Source organism: Miniopterus schreibersii (genome assembly GCF_964146895.1).
Source record: "Miniopterus schreibersii genome assembly, chromosome: 4".
Classification (NCBI taxonomy): domain Eukaryota; kingdom Metazoa; phylum Chordata; class Mammalia; order Chiroptera; family Miniopteridae; genus Miniopterus; species Miniopterus schreibersii.
This window is the reverse complement of record NC_138105.1, coordinates 86,461,353-86,482,724: the sequence shown is the minus strand read 5'-3', so window position 1 is coordinate 86,482,724 and position 21,372 is coordinate 86,461,353. Positions and strand designations below refer to the sequence as shown.

Sequence of the window (21,372 nt, the reverse complement as noted above, 5' to 3'; positions counted from 1 at the left end):
AGTTTATTTTCGAAGGTGTGATATATTTTGAATGCACAGAGAAAGAGCTATGTGCCTCCCGCCCACATGCTAATATTCTCATTTTATTTTGGATTATTTCTATATTATAAACATCTTAAGTTCATTAAACATTTTTAAAACATAAATTAAATTTAAAAATTTAAAAGCAATTTATTTTTTTCTTGGACTTGGTTTCCAAGGTGGGAATGATTTCTCAAAAAATCCTGGGTAAGGACCACGTCTTTTTTGAGTACACGTTTCCTGGGCCAGTGCGTGTTAATTTATTAGTGATCTTCTGCCACGTCTCAGAAAGAGTATGAAGCCAGATCACAACAACACACAGTTACTTCATCTAGGAAGGTTTTCAGTTTTCCTGTCAGGGAGAAGCCGGTTGCCAGAAACCTAGGCTAAGGAAATCGACTGAAATCAAGCATAACATTTAACCATGTTCTTCCAGGCGAGGGAAGAAAAACAGGGCTGTGTGTCATGGTCTCAGAAAGACAAATAGTGATCATTCAGGAGATCAACTGTTTCCTTCTTTAATAAAAAAGGTGCCATGCCTTTGTCCATCTCCCTTTTCGGCATTTTCTCCACCTGCACCTTTCTTGCCCATTTCACTACCTGCTCCCTTTTCTCTTCTTGATGCTGATGTTCGTGGTGACTGTCTGGATAAAGCCCCCAGATCGGCCCGGTCGCCTTCATGAGCTCTGGGACTGACATAACCGGTGATGTCTGCGGGAGGGCCACTGTGAAGCTCCCAATGTCACTGTACAAGGGGACTTTCGGACATTAAATCCTTAAAACTCACAAAGCCTGCCTGAGCCACAAGAGGTCAATGTTTAATAGTCTCATTTTAACAGATGGCAGAGTAAACTGTGGAGCAGCTGTGACCGTCACTACTCAGGAGCTGCCATCAGAGGTTTAGAGGAGCCCCTCTCGGTTCAGTCTTAAGTTGCTACTTATGAGGCACCTTAGATAAACCCTCTCCTGGGTGCAGGGGGAAAATCCTTTTATCACAGGAAATCTTAGAGAGGACCCCAGTATAAGCCAGTGGCAAAGATCTGGGTTTAAATCCCACCACTCCCAATTACTGGCTGTGTGACCCTGGGCAAGTTACTTAACCTCTCTGTGCTTCCGTTTCCTCACCTGTATAATAGGAATATTAATGGCATCACCTCTTTTGGTTGCTATGAGAACTAAGTGAGAGAAAAGTGACATGCTCAGCACAGTGCCTGGCATGTTGTGAGTCCTTGATAAATGTTAGCCCTAACTTGACCCCCATGGAAGGGCAGCTGCTCTGTTTGGAGCCCTGCTTGCTGTTTCTCCCCACTGCTCATTAGCTGTGTCCCTAGGACATTTTCACAGGTCCCCTAGGACTTGGTAGAGCAGAGTGTGAACACTCGACTCGCTAGATTTCCTCAGGGGTTTTCGGATTCCTTGGTCTGCTGCAGACTCACAGGCTTTTCCTTCAGCAATAAAGTTGAAGATGAAATTAATGAAGCAGCTGCCCCAACAGTTCTCAGGGGTTACCAGTAGTGGCCTCAGAAGAGAGCCCAGCCTTGCTAAGGGCCCTGCGTGCATCCCTTCCCTCCAGGGAGGGATGGGGACAAGTGGTCCACATCTCTGGCTCCTCACCGGTGTTAAGCCCCCGAAGAGTCAGCTCCGGGTGCTGTGTATCTTCCTTTAGTTCCGGAGATTTGCTAGAAGGTGGGGACCCTCAGCAGGCTGCCCTTGGATTGCAGACCTGGTGCCAGCAGAGAACCTCATTTTCTGGGAGGTGATGAGATTTCCCCGTCTGCAAACTCATCATTGGTGTGGCGTCGCTCGCTGCCCCAGATTTTCTCACCAGTGTCCTTGGAGGCTGTTAAAACTCATCCACCACCCCCACCGGTGTTTTCCCTCCTCCACTCTTCATGCAAGTCCAGTAGTCTCTGCTGCATGTCCCCTGGCAAGTTGACAGCACCATCTAACTTCTCGCTCCTCTGTCCTGGTTTACTGTCTGTTTTTGACAATCTGGCTTCAATCACAGGCAGCCTCGGAGGGGCCCATCCATCACGCCTGCACCACCGGCCAGGCGATGCTCCGCAGCTCTGGGCTGTTTGGTTTCCATCCGACCTGCTGGGTTCATCTTTTTTCCCTCCAAGTTTTTCCCTGTCACACAGCTGCTCCTCCCTGAATTATTTGACCTTAAGTCACCTTGGGTTGTTGACATCCCTGACACACCTACCCTTTAGGGTGTCCCAGTATTTATCAGTCGATTTGCATGAATGGGCACAATAGGGATGCCAGACTGTGAAATAATAAGAAATATGAATTGGTCTCTGCCCGGGGTTCCCGACACGGAACTCCCCTAACCTTTGTAAATTGGGGTGCTAAGAGAATCTTTTGTTCTAATGTTCAGTCTAACTCTTAGCCCATTTCCTGACACAGGGCTTCTAAAACCCTTGGGGTTTCTGGGGAAATAACAGAGTCTTGACTCTAATGAGGCGACTCTTAATTTTTATTGAATTTATTGGGGTGATATTCTTAAGCATTTGTGCACAGAGGTCTAAGAGGCTGGACTCTGGAGCCAGACTGCTTCGTGCGAGTGTCCCATCTCTGACTCTTACTAGCTGTTATCCTGGAGAAAGGACTTCCTGCCATAGTGCTTCCTTTTTCCGTCTGTAAGATGGAATTGCTGATAATAGTGCCTCACTTTTCATGGACCATAGAGAGGATTTTACTGAGAAAATGCATGTAATACAATGGCTGCAGGGAAAGCGCTCAGCAAATGACAGCTGTCATCATCAGTAAGTGTTTAGATGATCACAGCAGATGAGTTTTTTAATTCTCCAGCACACCTACATGCCCTTGTTGGGCTCCGTTCCTGGCCCGTGGGCCCTTGGCCTATCACAGTTTTATTTTTTCCTCAAGGCCAAGATCAGTTACCACCTCTCTCTTCTCTAGGTCACATTTTACTCCACAGCATTTATTTGCACTTCTGTTTATCAGTGTTTAACTCTGCCTTGTATTAGGGTGAGTTATATGTTTCTGTGTGTTTTACCCATAAGAGGGTGGACCTGTCCTTATTTGTCATTATGTCCCTTCCTGCTTCAACTTGAACTGGCAGGTTCTCTCTTCATGAGTGCATTGACTTGAATTCATATAAGGGACTTCCTGAGAGGTGGAGTGTCCCTTGGGATTGTGTCTAGTTGTTTGTTTCAGGAACTTGTCCAAACTGCTTAACCGGTTGGGGATTCATTTCTCTCTCATAAGAGTTCATGAGATGGGGCCAGTGCAGCTGTTTAAGCAGATTCTCAGGAAGCTCCCAGTGACTTCAGCTTGTTTCATTGACCGGGACTGGGTCCTGGGGCTGCTTTAGCAGCAAGGGAAGATGGGAGGTTATTTCACAGGATATATTGTCATGCCAGAAAAAAATCAGGATTCTGTCATAAGGGAGATGGGGAATGAGGGTTGGGTAGGCAACAAGCAGAGGCATATTATTGATATTGTTCTGCTGCTGAAAACAGCAGAGCCTGTCTCTGGACAGCCAGAGAGAGCAAGGTCCTGGCTCACAGCATGGAAGAAACGTCATGGGAGCCCGAGAAGGGTGGATGTCAGAGGAGCCCTGGGAACTTCAGCAGCAGAAATTCATGGACTTTCTCCCTAGGGTACTGCCATCCATCTGACTCAGTAACAAAACAGCCTCTGGGCCACTTCAATCTAAACTTCAGATTCCTGGCCGAGAGAATTCGATTGGCCCAGACGAGGCTCCTGGTTTCCCTGGCTCTCTTTGCCTCATCTGGGTGACAGGATCATGGGACATAGAGATGGCCTTTGGGCTCTGGCCTGCTCCTGGGAATTAGAATTTGTTCCCAAAGAGACGTAAATTCTTGAGGCCTGGGCAGCTGTAATGATTGGTTTTGGCATAGACAACTTTAATGCAAAGACTATCACACAGTTTTTCCAGGTTGTAGGGCTGCGATTTTAAAACTCACCTGGGAATTCTCACCCCTTCCCAATGAGTTGGCAGGAGGTTGCAAGGATGCTTGTATATCTAGCTATAGATATGCAGGTTTATTCGACATACAACGCTGTCCACCAAGCTGGGGGGTTATCTAATTTTTTAATTGGATAGAATTGATTAAAGCCAGCAAGGAAAGCACCAAGCCTCACGGGCGGCCAGATGATAAGAATTCCAGTCCGATGGGCTTTGCACCTCAAACTCATGTAAGTGACAACAGGTTCTTAATGTTGACGAATTCTGGTTGTCTTTCCGGATTATCCCTGAGAAGGGGAGACAGAGCTAAACATTCTTCTATCGTATCAGCCTTTCCTTTCAAGGACTGAAAGATGAATATGCCTGCCTTTTGTAGAATTCCATTATTTCCTTTATTGTGAGTCTGTTCATTTTTACACCTGGTCGTTTGGGAAATGGAAAGCGGGAAATGTTTTGCCATTTGTTTTCTCGCTACTTTTGTCCTCTGAGCATCGTCAGATGGCCTACGGCTCCATGATTAATGGTGTGAGCTTGGGCGCCTGACAGATCTGGGTTTGCGTCCTGGGTCCGCTCTTCACTGGCAATGTGACGAGGGGCTAATAAAGCCAAGGGACTTTGGCCACGTTGGGTATGACATATTTTCCAGGGTTGGTCCTTGCTAGTGCATTTTTCTTGTGTGTGCAGGTACGTTCGTATAATATCTATAATACCTTTGTCCTGCTTTTATTACTTACCGTTATCTCCTGGAAGTCCTTTCTTATCAGCCCAGAGAAGTCAAGCTCCATCTTTTTAACGGCTGCACAGTGTTGCAATACACGGTCGTGATGTCCTTTGCTTTGCTCAGGCCTCGCCAGCGCATGTTGAAGAAGTTTCCAAATTTTCACTGCAGCCTTCGGTACTCTCTTCACCCATGCAAGAGAACACACCTATTGGGAAATGTTGCTGGAAGTATAATTACTGAGTCAAAGGGAATGTGACTTTTGAACTGTTTTAGGTGTAGCCACATCGTCTTCCAAAAGGATTGTTTACAGCTCAGGCAACCATTGCACCAGAAAGACTGTTTCTAAGGCTCGCACCAACTCTTTGCTCTCAAACATTTTTTGTATTTGATACAATGTTATTTAATGGTTTTAAATTTCAGTTTCTTTAATTTTGAAAGTGCATTTGCACATACATTTAAAAGCCATCACATTTTTCCCCCCCTCTGCCAAGTGTCTCTTTATGTTAGTTGCACTTTTGGGGACATTTTTGATTTATCAGACATTTTTATAAATTGAGGAGTTTGCCTGTTGTATCACATTGTGTTTTCCTACCATATTTGTCTTTTTACTGTTTTGAAATGTTTATGTAGTCATAGGTAATCTTTTTTTTTTGAGGCTTTTGGGTTATATATCTTGCTTTAGCTTTCCCTACTCTATTTTTAAAATTACAGTGTTTTCTTTGACAATGTCGACAAATTTATTTTTTACCTTTAGATCCACCGTGATCTATTTTGGTATAATTGGTGATGATATCTCTGTATCCCTCCCCCCTACCCCCCACCCCAATGTCTGGTCAGCTGTCCCACAACCATTTATTGAATAATCTACATTGTCCCACTGCTTTTAAATGCTACTTTTAAAATTCTTTGTGTGTGAGATGGGATTGGGGGGTACCTTGGACCTTCAGTTCCTTTCCATTGATCTGTCCTTTTCTGCAAAATCTGCAGTTAGTTTGAAAGTTATATGTACTGGCTAATCTTTTTCTGGGGGAGAGGGACAGGGTTAAACAACAGAAATGTTATTTTCTCACAGTATGGAGGCTAGAAGTTCAAGATCAAGGTGTTAGTAGGGTTGGTTTCTTCTGAGGCCTCTCTCTTTGGCTTGTAGATGGCTGTCTTTCCTTGTGTCTTCACATGGTTGTCCCTTTGTCCGTGTTGTCTGTGCCCTAATTTCATCTTCTTACAAGGTCACCAGTCATATTGGATTCAGACCCATTCTAACAACTCATTTAGAAAAAAAAAAAAAATAATCTTTATTGTTGCGAGTATTACAGATGTCCTCTTTTTATACCGGCTAATCTTGATTTCCAAGTTTACGCTTTAAATTTTGTCGATCATCTAGATCAAATAAAAGACAACGAGGCTGCTCTATTTTTTGACTTTTTGCTAGCCTCTGGCTGTTACATATTAAATCAGTAAGTAATGCGCTTACATGACGGATTTAACCTGGAGGATGAAACAGAGTTGGCTAAAATAGGGAAAAAAATTTTTACTTCCAAATAACCATTAGCTATTTTTCTGATAATAAATTACCGTAGAGCGTTGATGAAAAACGATGGGCTACCCAGACAGCGGAGGGATTTATGAAGATGGGTGAAGTGTGATGGCCCCAAGGCAGCTCCTTGCTCCCAGTGGGTGACATTGTCTTCTCTTCTTAGAGAATACTTTATTGGCATTGACATGCCCCAGGGCCTTTGCACATATGACTTACCACCTCCTATAATGCTCTTTTCTGAGCTGGCTGCTTCCTTAGGTTCTTCAGGCTTCTGTCCAAATATCCCCTACCACAGAGGTCTTTCCTGACCAAACTTCCTAAAATAATATTCTTTCCCTGTGTTCTTTATAGAACACATTACTTTCTGACAAACAGGGTGGGGCAAAAGTAGGATTACAGTTGTAAGTATGAGAAACACAGAGTTTATTCTTGTATTATTATGTATTAATTATTGTATTATTTTCCATACGAACAACTGTCAACCTACATTTGCCCCACCCTGTGTATTTATTCTGCCCTCCCCATGAGATCAGCACATGGAAGATGGCCTGGCATAAAGACACACAAATATTTGTCGAATGAACAAATACACATTGTTATTGCCTTATTCTGACTGCTTATTACTACCGTGCAAATAAGAAGTTGCTGAGATGGAAGGGGGCTTGCAATTTCCTCATTTTAAACCCAAATACTGGATTACTCCCTTTTGTTTTCTTCTGTCCTAGCAAAGTGTGACCTGGACCTTGAGTCCTGTGAAGGGTATTGTCTTGGAGGGTGTTTATATCTATTTGAGAGATGTTATTTGCAGAACAGAGGGAGTGTTGGACTAGAAAGCACAGAAGGCCATGGGCCCTACTGCAACTGGGAAGTCGGTCAGTTCTGTTTTTATGCCAGCATGTCCAAAACAATGCGTGCAGAAACAGGCATGTTTTCCCTAATGCATGATGAACCTCATGTCACAAAACTCCAAGTCTTTACTTGGCTGAACCTACAGTCATTCATTATTTTTCCATTGGTATAATACAGGAAGGTGAGAAAAAAAGAGCCAGTTTTATGAATAACACTTTGAGATTGATTTTTAATGACCCAGGCTCTCTGCTTTCATAGAAACTTCTATGTAGGAAGGATCTGGGGTAAAAGCTGACTTGTAAGTGGTGATTAGGAAATTATCTTGAGGCTGTGTTTGCAAAGCAAGAGAGGAAGTTAATTTAGGCGTGATTGATGATGGAGAGACTTTAGCATCATCTCCAAACCGCAGTCTGTCGCTGGACCGTCAGCTGCCAGGGGTGATGAGGGGAGTCACAAAGCAGTTTCAAGGGGGAGGAGTTTAGGGCTTCAAGGCTCATGGAGTCTGGTCCCAGGTGGCTTCCTATTTAGTATGAAGGTTTCCGAATTCTCAGAGCCTCCGAGAGTATCTCCACTGGCCTCCTTTAATGCACTTTGCACTTTTTTTCTGCAATAGTTGCCTTAGTTATAGCTCTTCAGGGTGCAAGAGAAATTTAAGAAAATAAGAGATTTTATAGACAGCTTCGGGGCTATCTCACAGAACCCAGGGGCAGTGACCCATGAGTGTGCTTTATGAGGTACCAGAGCAGACGCGCAGGGGTGTGAGGTGAAATCAGGCAGCTATTCTTGCCCTTGAGAGCTCCACTGACTCCCATGCTGACTTCTCTCCGCACTACGCCCACGTCCGCTTGTTTGGCAGAACAGCGTCCCTTGCTTCTCAATTGCACCAGCTGGAAAATCACATCTCCACAGTTCCTGAGCGTGGGTGTCCTCCCAGGTCCTACACTAGCAAACATGAATGATGAGATTCTAATCTAATCCTGAACTCGCGCGCGAGAGAAAATCTGATTGGACTGTCTTGGGTTCCGGTGTGCATCCTAGGCCAGCTGTTTATGGCTAGAGGTCTGGGGCCAAGTGGAAGAAGCGTGGGCCTGCAATCACGCTCCTGTGAGAAGCCTTCTCAGGGAGGAAGCTGTTGACTAGCCAGACATCCCAAAGCCGTCTAGTACAGCCAACACTGCAGATCACATCCTAATGTATTTAGGGATCTGAACTTTCCCTCTTTCGGAAGTTTCATGGGGAACTTACTAGAATATTGATTTGAATTTTGAGCATTAGTCAGATTCTTCTCAGTGTCGTAACAGTTGACCGCACAGAGCAGCAGGATCCAGGGAAGTGTTTCATGATTCTGTCTGAGCTGTAAAGGCCAGAGCAGACATGCATGCTCGCGTTGTGTTTCAACACACGTATCATTACACACGACACTGAGCTTGCTTTGGGCTGCTTTGGGTCATTACTTCCTCTGCTTGTGTTATTTTGTTTTTGACAGTATTGCCATTTCTTAACTTCCCTTTATTTTTTCTTGTTAGAAAGTAGAAGTTTCCCTACCTTCACTACAACATCTTTTCCTGTTCCTCAGACGTAACAGCAACTCCGTTCCCTGTCTCTGTGGCCAGAAAGCTAACGTATGGCTAGGCTGGCGTGTCTGTGTAACTTACTTTTCTCCACATCATGATACTGCTCGCGGATCCTGCCATGTCAGCACATAACATACATCATCTCGCTTTCCCCGGCAGTTCAGTATGAAGACCGTGCGCTCTCGTTTCCCACAGTCTGTGTGAGTCTGCTCTGACCGAGGCTCCGACTCGGCAGCCCCCCTTCAGCATGTTTGTTTTCCTGCATGCACGTGACCTGGAGTGTGAAGCATTATCTGTTTCCTAGTGGAAAAAAAAAGAGCACAGGTTTTTATCTGTGCTGTTTATTAAAGTGTTCTTCAGAAGCTGGGTGAAAAGATTCTGATTCCTTCAGTTGCCATCATTTGTGTGGGAAACCCAGCAATCAAGATTTCATTTTCAATAAAGCTTCTACTGCCAAGACATTCAAAACAGCTCAAAATATTTATTTCAACAGTCGGTGTGTGAGGGGCCATTTCAGTGACTTATGTTTGAATACCTCCAGTGACAGGAAGCTCACTAGCTCCTGTTATAACCCATTCCAAAATTGGATACTTAAAAAATTTTTATTTTAATAATAATGTTCTCACTTGTCCTTAGACAAAGTGTTTCTCCTTGTAGTTTTCTCTGATATCACCTAAATTCAGACCTTTGGGGTTACATAGGGCAAGTATAAACTCTTTTTCTAGCTAGTGGGTTTTATAGTATTTGATGAATAAAAAAATCGTCATCAGAAGGTGGGGTTTTTTTTTGTTTTTCCCCCCTCAGAAAATCACTTCATTACTTCAACCTTCTTGTTGCTGCTGGGAATAGAAGTGCAGTTTAAAACGTGGTCACGTCATGGGAATGAGCCTTTGTGCTTATTTCATTAGCTATGCTTACAGTTACCTTGACTGTTATCTCCTGAAAGAGCATTCGACATAGCCTGCCTTTCCTGATTTAGAGATGCCTATTTTCTTTACTGAGCAAAATTGAAATACGTATCTTATAAAATCAAAGTTTGGTTTTCCCGGCCCTCATTTTTTGTGTTTATGGGAGACGTTCAAGTGAGTCTTTGAAATTAAAGCCCACAACTGTACAAGTTTAGGATCTAAATGGTTGTCTTTTCATCTTTAAAAATGCCCATTTGGATTGTTTTACTGGAAGGTCCCAACTAAGGGTACACAGAGGTGTGGAAACAGTGCAATAATAATGAGTTGTAATCAGAAGGAGGCCAATAAACTTGTTAGTTTTTTTATATTTACTGTGGAGATCAATGGAGACTTAGGGCTGAAATGTGTTTTAACTTCAGCCTGCTTTTTGCTTTTTTTCCCTATGGTTTTTAATGCGTTTCTCAATCACTTGTCTGCTGTAGGAGGTTTTTATTTGCTGATAAGCGACGTTGACAAGTTTCAAAGTTGGAGAAATAAAGTTACCGTTCCTTCCACACAAGGCTGTGTGTTATCACACTGGGCTGAACAGGCCCTGTCCCCAGTAAAACCAGTGGAGGAGAGCAAAGGTGAGACATTAAAGGGAAACATCCCTCAGGTCTGTGCTGCAGACTAGACAGCTAAGCCATGGGAGATGTTTTTATAGCAAATGAAAGACTGCACCTTTTTGCGTCATTTCCTGATTCCAACGTAAAGGCTCTAAAACACCAATTAAAAGATAATTTGTGAGAGACTTAAGGATTAAAACTTAGCCCAAGCTAGCCTTTTAACCTGCTGACCTTGGAGCTACCAAGGAAGTTAATAGCTCATAGGTGACATGATCCGCTATTGCTTCGTTGCTGACAATTAATGGTCCCTCTATTATTATTTTTTTATTTGCTCAGGAATAAGTCTTTAGGTCCTGCCATGCTGGGCTCTTCTTCCAGTGGCAATATTATTGGCTCTCCTACAGGTGACCCTCAAGGCATCACCGTTCCACTGGGTCTACCTGCCTGTACCCGTGACTCAAGACCAAGAGGGGGACTGACTATGGCTCTTCTGACTTAACTGTAGGCTTGGACCCTCCTAGCTCCCCCCTCCCCAATATAACCGAGACAAATTTCTCCCCAACACTTAACAATAACTGAAAGGCTTTGGAAAACACTCAGAAGATGACAATGGCACAGGCCAGCTTGGCTCCTTGAGTTGTACATGGCTCAAGTCCATGTGGCCAGGACGAGTTTATTTCCCATAATTAAAAATCCTGCAACTTCGTGCTTCAGAGTCAAGGCCAAAATTATACCCCACTGTTCCTTTCTTTCTTTCTCGCCGTGGGACCCAAAGAGAAGAGGAAATTTCCTTACTTCCTGCCCTGTAATTAGTGTTTTTACAGGATAAATGACAGAGTGAACATTCATTTCCTCCAAGATCATAAGCATCTTTTCCACAGCTGGGGTTATTCAGCCTTAAAGAGCACCCTGTAAGCCCCAAGAGGGCAACACCAACTCAGTCCAGGATTCTGCAGTCTCACCTCTTCAAAGACTCAAATTCCACCTTTACTAACCTGATAGCAAGGCTGGTACAAGAGGCAGAAGAGAGCAGAGGCTGTGCCAGGCTAGAAGGATGGGGTTTGTTGAAAGATGGTCTCCTCTACAAATTACCTTCTAAACATGTGTCTGTGATTAATAATTCCTCAGCCTTTCTTCACTTTTAACCCTTATTTCTAATTTATCTCTTCTTTTATCCACTCATATTACCTCTTTCCCTTGTGTTCTTAATCATGATCCTTTCTCTCTTTTCTCTTATCAAATTATAAAATTTGAGGCATGAAGGCAATAGAAGTGATCTACTTATCTGTTTCTCTCTTTGGGCAATAATATCTGTAATTTAGAAATAAAAAATGTCTCTCTTCCCTCTAGTAATTTTATTTTGCCATCACCTCAAACCAAGTTTATCTCTTTCATTTATAACTCCCTCAAGTCATGCTCTGGATATGATCATCTTCTGCCTTAAAATCCGTAAGCGGGTAATCCAGAAAACTATTTAATATATACATATATACACACACACACACACACACACACACATATATATGTGTGTGTGTGTGTGTGTGTGTGTATATATATATATAAATGGAGGTAACTTAGGGATACCACAGGAACAGTTCATTATATTAAGAAAATTAGCAAAACAGAATAAAGCAAAAATACTCACTAACAAATTAAAAAACCCAAAGGCATGCATTTTACTTTGGTTTAAATATTTGTTGTCAAGACTTGCCACCTTTGAGGAATTTGCAATCATCTCAAAAGCATTTGGAAACACTACCTCCACAAATGTATAAAAAGCAACGCGGGTAAAATTTATACATGCAGCACCAGGGAAATGCAGATGTATTTTAAGGCAGAAATTAATACTTTAAATCTGTTTGGTAATGAAAACTTTTTTAACTCCTGGGGGCTCTCTTAGATTTTTATAGTAATACTAAGATGTTATTTTCTACAATGTTTTTACGGGTGTAAGAATGTGAAACGGAGTTAATAAAGCTATTGTAACAATCAGAACCTGCATGTCTTTTTCCATACAAATAACTGTAAGCCTACTTTCACCCACCTTGTATCTATGGATATATATCTCATTCTGTGTTACATACACATGCACACATATACATATATACATATGCATAGCTGGTGCTCATTAGCGACCATAGTTATATTCCATAAAGTCTCTGCAAGCACAGAGTAAATACTGAAACTTTGCCCCGCCAGGAAATACAGGGTTAGGATTCTGTGAGCCTAGGGTAACATTTTCATCAGCTAGTCAGTTTATAACTTTGTTATTTGTGTGTTTCTGCTTAAAGACCCCTTATTTAAAATACATTGTCGATTCATTAACACTGAATTCTTGGACAAAAGAATTCTAGCTCATGTCTGAAGGAAGCTAGTCTAACGCGTATCTTTTCTCCATAAGGCACCTCCCAGCTCCTTGTGCTGAGGAAACCTAGTGACCCACACTGTGCTCGAGGGTCATTTTAATCAGCAAAATCACCAACAAAAAGCAGAATAATGCTAAAACATGGCACTACGTAGACTTTGAAAGGACCCTTGTTTACATTGCCGCAGCTGAGACCAGCAGCTGTCATTGCCGTCGGTGTGGCTCGATCTGAGAAAGCCGGTATTCCGTCGCCTTGTCCCGTCCCTTTGGGGACGTGTGCTATGGTGAGCCCTGAATTCTCACCACACTGCGCGTGTCTGCGAGTGACCGTGAAAGCGGCGCAAGTGTCGGGCCTGGAGTTACAAATAAGATTAGTAAACAGGCCAGCTCACGGGTAGGCGCCTGCGAATACTGAGGGCCGGCTGTACTTATGTACGTCTGCATGTATGCCAATTTCTATTAAGAACATTTTGGGTGAAGCATTAAAACATAGTAATTAAGTTTTTGGGTTTGTTTAGTAATTAAGTTTTGACATATCTTCTTAATATTCTGGGTGACAAAATGGACACTATGCCTAAAGCAGTTCCACCGGACGCCAAGGCACGTGTATGTTAAGGTCGCAAGCGGAGGGGGCCCCTGATTCCGTGGAAACCAGTCTTGCTTGTTCACCTGTGAACAATTTACTCCACGTATTGTCTGGGAAGCGGTAAAATGAATTTACATTGGACTCGCTATGCTAATGATGCAGGCTGTAATCTCTAGGGTAAATGCAAAAAAAAAACACAATGAAAGCTAACATAAGAAAAAAGTGGAGTAATAAAAATATATTTGATTAAGAAGGCATGAAAAGAGAAAACTGTAACAATTTTCATTTCCACAATGAAAACAGGCGAGATAAATTACAAAACAAATTGGAAAATTGTATATTTAAATCCAACTCTCAGCAATTAAATGCAAATGAACTAAATACTCCAATCAAAAGTTGAAGCTTCTCTGAATGAATAAGAAACAAAACCCAACTACTTATGAAAGACAAGTATTAGATGTAAGAATGCAGAGAGATTGAACAAAAGGTTGGAGAGAGAAAACGCTTCATGTTAGCGCATGTGGGAACGTAGAATTTCTAGTCCATCCCTTGTAGTCATTGAGAGTTTTGCTTTTCCTAATTAATTCTTTTTCAGGGTTAAAGGTTTATATCAGACAGGCTTGTCTTAGGTAGACTTGATTAAAATATTTTCTCTGAAATTTCACATGTTGTATTTTTTGTATTAGGGAAAGTTTCAAACAATTACAAAAACAGAAATCAGGATCATTATGCTATTTCTAATTGTTAGTACATGGCTAATTTTGTTTTAACGATATTCCCACCCCTGGGTTATTTTTGCACAATTCCCAGATACCATGTGATTTCACTTTTTAACTATTTTGGCATATTTCACAAAATATAAGAACTCTTAAAAAATAACCATAATACTATTACCATGCCTTTAAAAAACACACACCAGGGTCTGGGGATGGGGCATAGGGAGTGATTGCTAATGGGTATGGAGTTTCTTTAATGAAGTGATAAAAATGTGGAATTACATAGTGGGGATGGTCGCACAGCTTTGTGACTATACTAGAAATAATTGTACACAACAAAAGGGTAAATTTTTATAATGTTTGAATTATATCTCAAAACGAAATTTAAAAATAATTCCTTAATATTCAGATGTGGTGTTTTAAATTAGATCTCTCAATTATTTTATAAGTTACGCCCCTGTCAGGTTCTATATGGAATTCTTTTGGAGAATGTCTAGGGTTCATTGATATGATTACATCTAAGCAAGCTGGTATTTCACTGAAAAATAACATTTTTATGTTGGGAAGGGTGGTATTTTTATTTTTTAAATTTATTTTTAATTAGAGTTGATATACAATGTTATATAGGGGTGGGAAGAAGTAGGCTTACAGTTGTGAGTACACAAAACACAGAGTTAATAGAGCTGCTGTAATAATCATAACCTGTGTGTCTCTTTCCATACAACTGTGAACCTGCTTTTGCCCACCCTGTATTAGTTTCAGGTGTGCAACATAGTGATTAGACATTTATGTATCTTACAAAGCAATCACCATATACGTCCAATGGCCATCTATCACCATATGATATTATTGACTATATTTTCTATGCTGTACATTATACCACCTGTGGCTTATTTTATAACTGGCAGTTTATAGTTGATGCCCTTCTCCCCAAATCTCTCCTATCGGGCAACCAACAGTTGTTCTCTGTATCTAAGAATCTGTTTCTCTTTTGTGTGTGTGTGTGTCGGGGGGAGTGGGGTGGTTAAAAAAATTCCACATATAAGTGAAATCATATGGTGTTTGTCCTTCTTGTCTTATTTCACTTAACACAATATCCTTAAGGTGCATACATGTTATTGTAAATGGCAAGATTTAATTCTTTCATGGATGAATAATATTCCATTCTGTATTAAATACCATATCTTTATCCATTTATGTATCAATGGGTACTTAGGTTGCTTCCAAATCTTGTCTATTATAAAGAATGCTGCAATGAATATAGAGATGCATGTATCTTTTTGAATTAGTGGGTTTTGTTTGTTTGTTTGTTTCTTTGGATAAATACCCAGAAGTGGGATTGCTAGGTCATATGGTAGTTCTATTTTTAATTTTTTGAGGAACCTTCATACTGTTTTCCACAGTGTCTGCACCAGTTTTACATTCCCACCAACATGCACAAGGTTCCCTTTTCTCCACACCCTCGCCAACACACATTCTTTGTTATCTTTTTGATGACAGCCATTCTGACAGGTGTGTGGTGCTATCTCATTGTGGTTTTGATTTGCATTTCCCCGATGATTAGTGATGTTGAACAGCTTTTCATGTGTGTTGTTGGCCATCTGTACATCTTCTTTGGAGAAATGTCTATAAGTAGATAAAAACTCTTTTATAAAATAAACTTCAACATAAAATACTTAAACTTTGATGTAAACCCATTTTTTAGGAATGCCAAAGCCTATTAGGTGTTAATTCTTTTATTTTCCAACTTACCAAACAATACTGGATATAGATCTTAGAATCCTTAGCCATAGTAGAAATGAAGCCATCCCCAATTGAAACAGTCTTCCAAGAGTCAGTAATTCTGTGTTTTACAGGTTTTACAATACAATGGCAGTGACCACTACTATTCCTAACTAACTTTGAGAACTTATTATGTATCAGGCTTTGTGGTATGTGCTTTAAATGCACCATCTCATTGCATCCTCTTGACTATTTCATGGGAGGGAGAAGATACTGAAGTAATCTTAGTATCTTTCTAGGCTACTGGTGGCAAACTCTAGGATTCATGTCTGAGCTGTTCAGATGAACCTGGCTGGTGAACACTGTACCCTGTCCCTACGATTACCACACGACTCCAGTTTTCCAACTTTAGTCGGTTAAAAACCCTTGGGCCATTCATCATGAGTTAATAGTACACAGAATATGGGAATACATTTTGTGTAAGCACTAGTTTCTACCATGTGTTACATCCAGTGCCTGGATAGAAGCATTGGAGCAATTAGAGGAATATTAAAGTTTGATATATTTTTATAGTGTTTCAATGTGTGGTACATAAGCACATTTTTATTAAGTGCTTTTTCCCCCTGTACAACTGAATTTGTGATAAAAGTCTATTTCTATATATTTTGCCCAGTAAAGTGTAAGGTACCAATGACTTTTAGATGTTTTTTATCATTCTTCTAAGCCATTGCTCTTAGTTTCTAAAGCCACAATGGATGTATAATAAAATAAAACTCTATTTTTTATTGTTCTATTCTGTGAGAACTCTTTAGTTTCACTGTTAGGCTTGTCCTCCACGCCTCGCTGAGAGGACCTTGGGTTCCGTTAGGCATCTTCTGTAGGTTATTGCCTTAGAAGCATGATTCATGCTTGGTGTGAGATGTACTTGATCACAGCATCAGCAGGGATATGAAAATCCAATAAAGGGCCAACTCAGCCCTGTGCCCAATGTCAAAACTCTGCCACTGCCCACAGGGAAACCTGAGCTTCTGTGTAGGGCTACGTGCTATAGAATTTTGCTATTGGACTTCACAATACAGGTGATCTTTTTCTACCCACCTTCCCACACCCGACTTCTTCCCATATTTTATTGAGCAAATCAAAGTAGGCTTTTACAAAGAAAAAATATATTATTGCTATCAAGAGCCTTGCACTGTACCCAATTCTGTTTTAAATGATTGCATATTCTAGTGGTCTGCAAACCTTGTTTGTAAAGGGCCAGATAGTCAGTATTTTATGATTGGCATTCCATATGGTATCTGTTGTAACTACTCAACTCTGTAATTATAATGGGAAAGTAGTAGACGATACTTAAACAAGTGGGTGTGACTCTGTTCCAATAAAACTTTACTTAATAAAGCAGGCAATGGGTAATTTGACCTGTGGGCTGTGGTTTGCCATTCCATGGCATATGTGTGCTTTTATTTCATTCTCATAACAACAAGACAGATATTGTTATTTTTACAGATATGGATGCTGGGGCACAGAACAGTTAAGACAGTTGCTCAAGATCATGTGACTAAAATAGCTGAACAGGGATTTGAACCCTGAAAGTCAACTTGCAGAAATACATTCTTTACTATATCATATTGCATCTTCAGTAGAGAAGGTAGCAAAAAGGTCATAGTTTTATAACTCCTATTTTAAGTATCAGGTGTGATACTGTGTTTTACCATACATAATCTCATTTAATCCTTACAATCACCCTATGAGGTAGGTGGTATTATTTTCCCTTTTCCAGTGAAGAAATTGAAGCAAAGCTTAAGGAGCTCGCTTAAGGTCAGAAAGCTAGTAAGCACTGGAGCCTAAATTAGACTTGAGTCAAATTCACCTAGGCCTACATCTCCTTCATGAATGTCAAGGGGAAAGCAGTAGAGCATACTGATTAAGAACCTTTATAGACTTCAATTCTCTCATCTAACAGAGGTAATGACCAGATATAGGTGTACTCATGGGAGTGAGTGTCTAAAGTAGGGAGATGGATATAAGAGATGGAGAGGAGTAGACCATAAAACTAGGAAGGCAGTGTGGTGTATAATTCATTCACATTTATATTAAAACTGCAAGAACCACAGTAGGAATAGTAATGAAGAAAGTGACAGTAAGCCAGGAACTGAAAGTATGAGAGAATTTAGGGAGCGACCTAGGGTTTGGTTGATGACAGCATCAAGGAAAGATCATGCATGATGAAGTGAGGTTCAAAACTCCTTTGTTCTTTTGTGTTTTTTCTTTTTTAAGCTAAGGAGGGAGGAAAATTATCTGGAAGCCACAATGAGAGGCAAAAAGACCTATCCTACCTCTATGCCCAACGGTCAAGAGATATGGGAGAAAAAAGAGTCATCATTTGAGAGGGCTGCAAGGGAATCTGTGTTTTCAGGAAACAGACAGATCTCATGATAGAGTAATAAAGAGAATGGGACATTGAAGGGAAAAACAAACAAACAAAAAATCAACAGATATAGAGAGCCATGTGAGGATTAGAGTATAAGAGGTGGGGGTTAATAATCTGGGGCTCTGTGTAGTGATGATTTAGTAAATAGCATAGTGAAATTCAACTTGATGGGTCAAAGCATATGACAAGTGTTTGTGTATTGAAGGGTTTGGAGCTTCCTCTTAATCCTTATAACAGGGATAGGTGATCTAAGGGGGTCTTAGTTCTCAGGCATTGGTTCCTTCTTAACCCCTGCTGGGGAAAGGGTAAACGTTGAGTGTGCTCACTGATCTTGACCTTGCTGACTGACTTACGGAGAATCTAGGTGTTATTCCAAGGACAGAGGTCCACCCTCAGCCTTGATAATGGGAATAGAAGACTTAGTGGAGGTGTGATCTTGGTCCTAGGAACCAGGCTTCCTTTTTCTCTGTTTATCAGTCACTTACATGGTGTTCTTCCAGCTGTACCTCTTTCACAGCCTGAATTTCCTATTACCCAGTCTCTGATCACCACCTCCATCTTTTTGCTCACTACTTCTATCTTTCCACTTCAGAAATCCTTCAAACCCATTTGGCCATTCAGTTAATTAATTCTATTGCCTTTGCACTATACTTTAATCCCCCTAATGACCTCACTTTCCTTCCTAAATTCCAAGATCAGTTGTTATGATCATTACCTTCATACATCCTTGGCTCACTTTTATTACTTCGTGCCTGCATCTGAGCAGCTACACATGGTAGGAATAAAATATTTAATTGGTCTGATTTGGTTTCACTTTAAATTCACGACCACAAATCTCCAAGGGATTCTTGATGCTGCGAGGCAAGCATACTATATACAATCTTAGTCCATTCACCATCTCATTTCTAAATAACCATTTTATATCTCATTTTCTTCTTTAAAAACTCTAATACCTCCTCCAGTCTTATTTTCAATGATGATCTTTTTCCTATCCTACTGAAAAAACTGAAGTAGAAGAGATCTTCTGCTCATTCCTCCATCACATCTACCCATGTGCCAGCACTGACACCCATATACTCTGTCTTTGCTACGATGACCAAAGATAAACTGTCCATGCTCCTGTCGACTCTCAAGTCTTCCACTTGGATTAGATCTAATCACCTCCCACCTAACTCAAGCATATTGCTACAATTATTTCCTCTCACCTTCCTCACTGAATTTTTATCCCTCTAATAGATCATTCCTATTTGCAATGGAATGGTCTATTATTTTTCACATATTTTACTTGATGCCCCCCACCCTGTGCCATTTCCCTGTCAGCTACAGTCCAGTTTTGCTCCCCTTTATAGAAAACTCTTTGGAAGAATCACCTATACTTGCTGTCCCCAAGTCTTTTCCTTTCATTGAGCCTGTTCCAATCAGGATTTTGCTTGTGACACTCTGCTGAAACAGTGGCCAGTGACTGATGACTTTCCCTTGTTAAATCAAATGTTCGCCTCTCATTCTTTATTATCTACCTTATTAGCAGCATTTGACACAACCGATCATCAGCAGCTTCTTGAAACCCTTCCTTTGGTATCTGAAAGATAATTTCTCTCTGTCTTCCTCAAGGGCTATTTCTCACTCTCAATTGCTGGTTTCTCCCTGTTTCTTCAACTTCCAAATATTGATACATCCCAAGACCCAGTTCTTAGATCTCTCTTTTTCTCTGTCTATATTCATCCCTCTAGTTCCTCATCCAAAGCTCTAGATACCATCCACATGTTGAGTAGTCCAAATTTATATTCCTAGCCCAGCCTTTGCACCTGTACTGCAGACTTGTCTTAACAATTGGCAACTTGACCTGTCTATTTGATGCCTGACAAATGTGCATTTCTCCCTCAGACCCCGTCTGCTTTTCTTACCTAGAAGCTTCCCTTTCCCTGTTGGTTTCCTTCTTACAGTCAACGAGCGGTAAGAAGCTACTGCTCGTTGTACGGATTTTGTATGTCTCTGGCATCATGTAGTATATGTAGACACTTATCTCACAGCCTTAACACTCAGAATTTAAAATATAATAGAGAAGACATGGCATAAGCCAATAACTGTCTCCCAGTAGCTCTCCTCCCCTTAGAAATCCTGAACGTTGTCTGGGCTCATGGATGCCCAATGGCAGGCTGAGGATGGCAGGACAGTAAGACAGGAGGACACCATGGGACTGCCGCATCAACCCTGGCCTGCTTATACTCAAGAAACCATGTGAGAGAGGAGTGAACTATCTTGTTTAAGCTGCTGTTATATTTTATAGCAGCCGCATTGGCATCCTAAGTTTGGAAAGTAGAAACTAAGCAAGTGAACCATACGATTGCCCCCAAATATAAGAGATGGCAGGGGCAGGGTAGGGGCAATTTGGGGGCTAGGCAGATAGGTCCATTCAGTGAAGTGAGCCATATAAGACCAAAGGGTGCTGTGAGGACCTGGTGAATTACAGAGCTGCGACCTGCCTGAAGACATTTAGACTATTCCACCCCCCAAAGAGTCTGCTGTCAAGATTTGCACAAGCTCATTCATCATGAACTCTCATGAACCAAGTGTTGCTTTAAAATATTTTGTTGTTGCTGTTAGCAGTATGAAACCCTCTTTTTTAACTAACCTTACACAGAACCGGAACAGACAGGGCCCTCAAAACAGATGTGCTCTGGGTGAATGGAGGCCACGCTCTCTCTGTCTCCCTGTGAGTGGGCTCTGCTGCAAAACACAATTTTAAAATGACTTATCTAGCCTAAGCCCCATCTTTAACAGACGGGAGACCTAGGCCGAGAGATATTTACTGTGAACCCAGAAGTGTGTCTTTTCACCATCCTGAGCCTCAGTTTCCTCATGTTTAAAATAAGCTTGAACTAATTAATCTCTGAAGCCCCTTCCGGTGAGCAATGAAGGGCAAAGCAGGTGAGAAGGAAACTAGTATCTGTTGATCAATGACTAGGTGCTAGTGTGAAAAGACACAGACTTTGTATTGCATTTGTGTCAGATCTGCCAGGCACGTTTCATTTCTGATATTCTGGCAATACAAGATAAGATTATGTCTGAACAACACTCAGTGGATAATGTGCCCGGATTCACTTTTCCTAACAATTGAAATGGCAGGGAGTTGTACATAGCCTCATTTCATTTAGTTCGCTAACTCCCCCCGCGAAGTACACAGAGTTGGCATTCCTAACCTCTTACTGTGGAAGAAACCCACGCTAACTGCTCTGCCCACAGTCACACAACTAGCCAAGGACAGAGCCAAGACCAAAATCTGGGCCTAGCGCTCTTTATAACAACCCTTCTTAAATTAGCAGACCTGCAAATGTGGATGAGTTCACCCCAGGTCTCATAAATATTTATGGCTCTGGCCAAA

At 41.3% G+C, this 21,372-nt stretch overlaps 1 protein-coding gene across 1 annotated transcript in view; it reads right to left on the bottom strand.

Annotated features, from left to right (window-relative positions):
* Positions 1-15,059: 15,059 nt before the first annotated feature.
* Positions 15,060-21,372, bottom strand: part of SGCD (sarcoglycan delta) — a 515,133-nt gene continuing 508,820 nt past the window's right edge. The window contains exon 7 of the mRNA XM_081136939.1: positions 15,060-15,463. Coding sequence (XP_080993065.1) covers positions 15,223-15,463 — 241 coding nt within the window. The 3' untranslated portion in view covers positions 15,060-15,222. The remainder of the gene's footprint in view (positions 15,464-21,372) is intronic.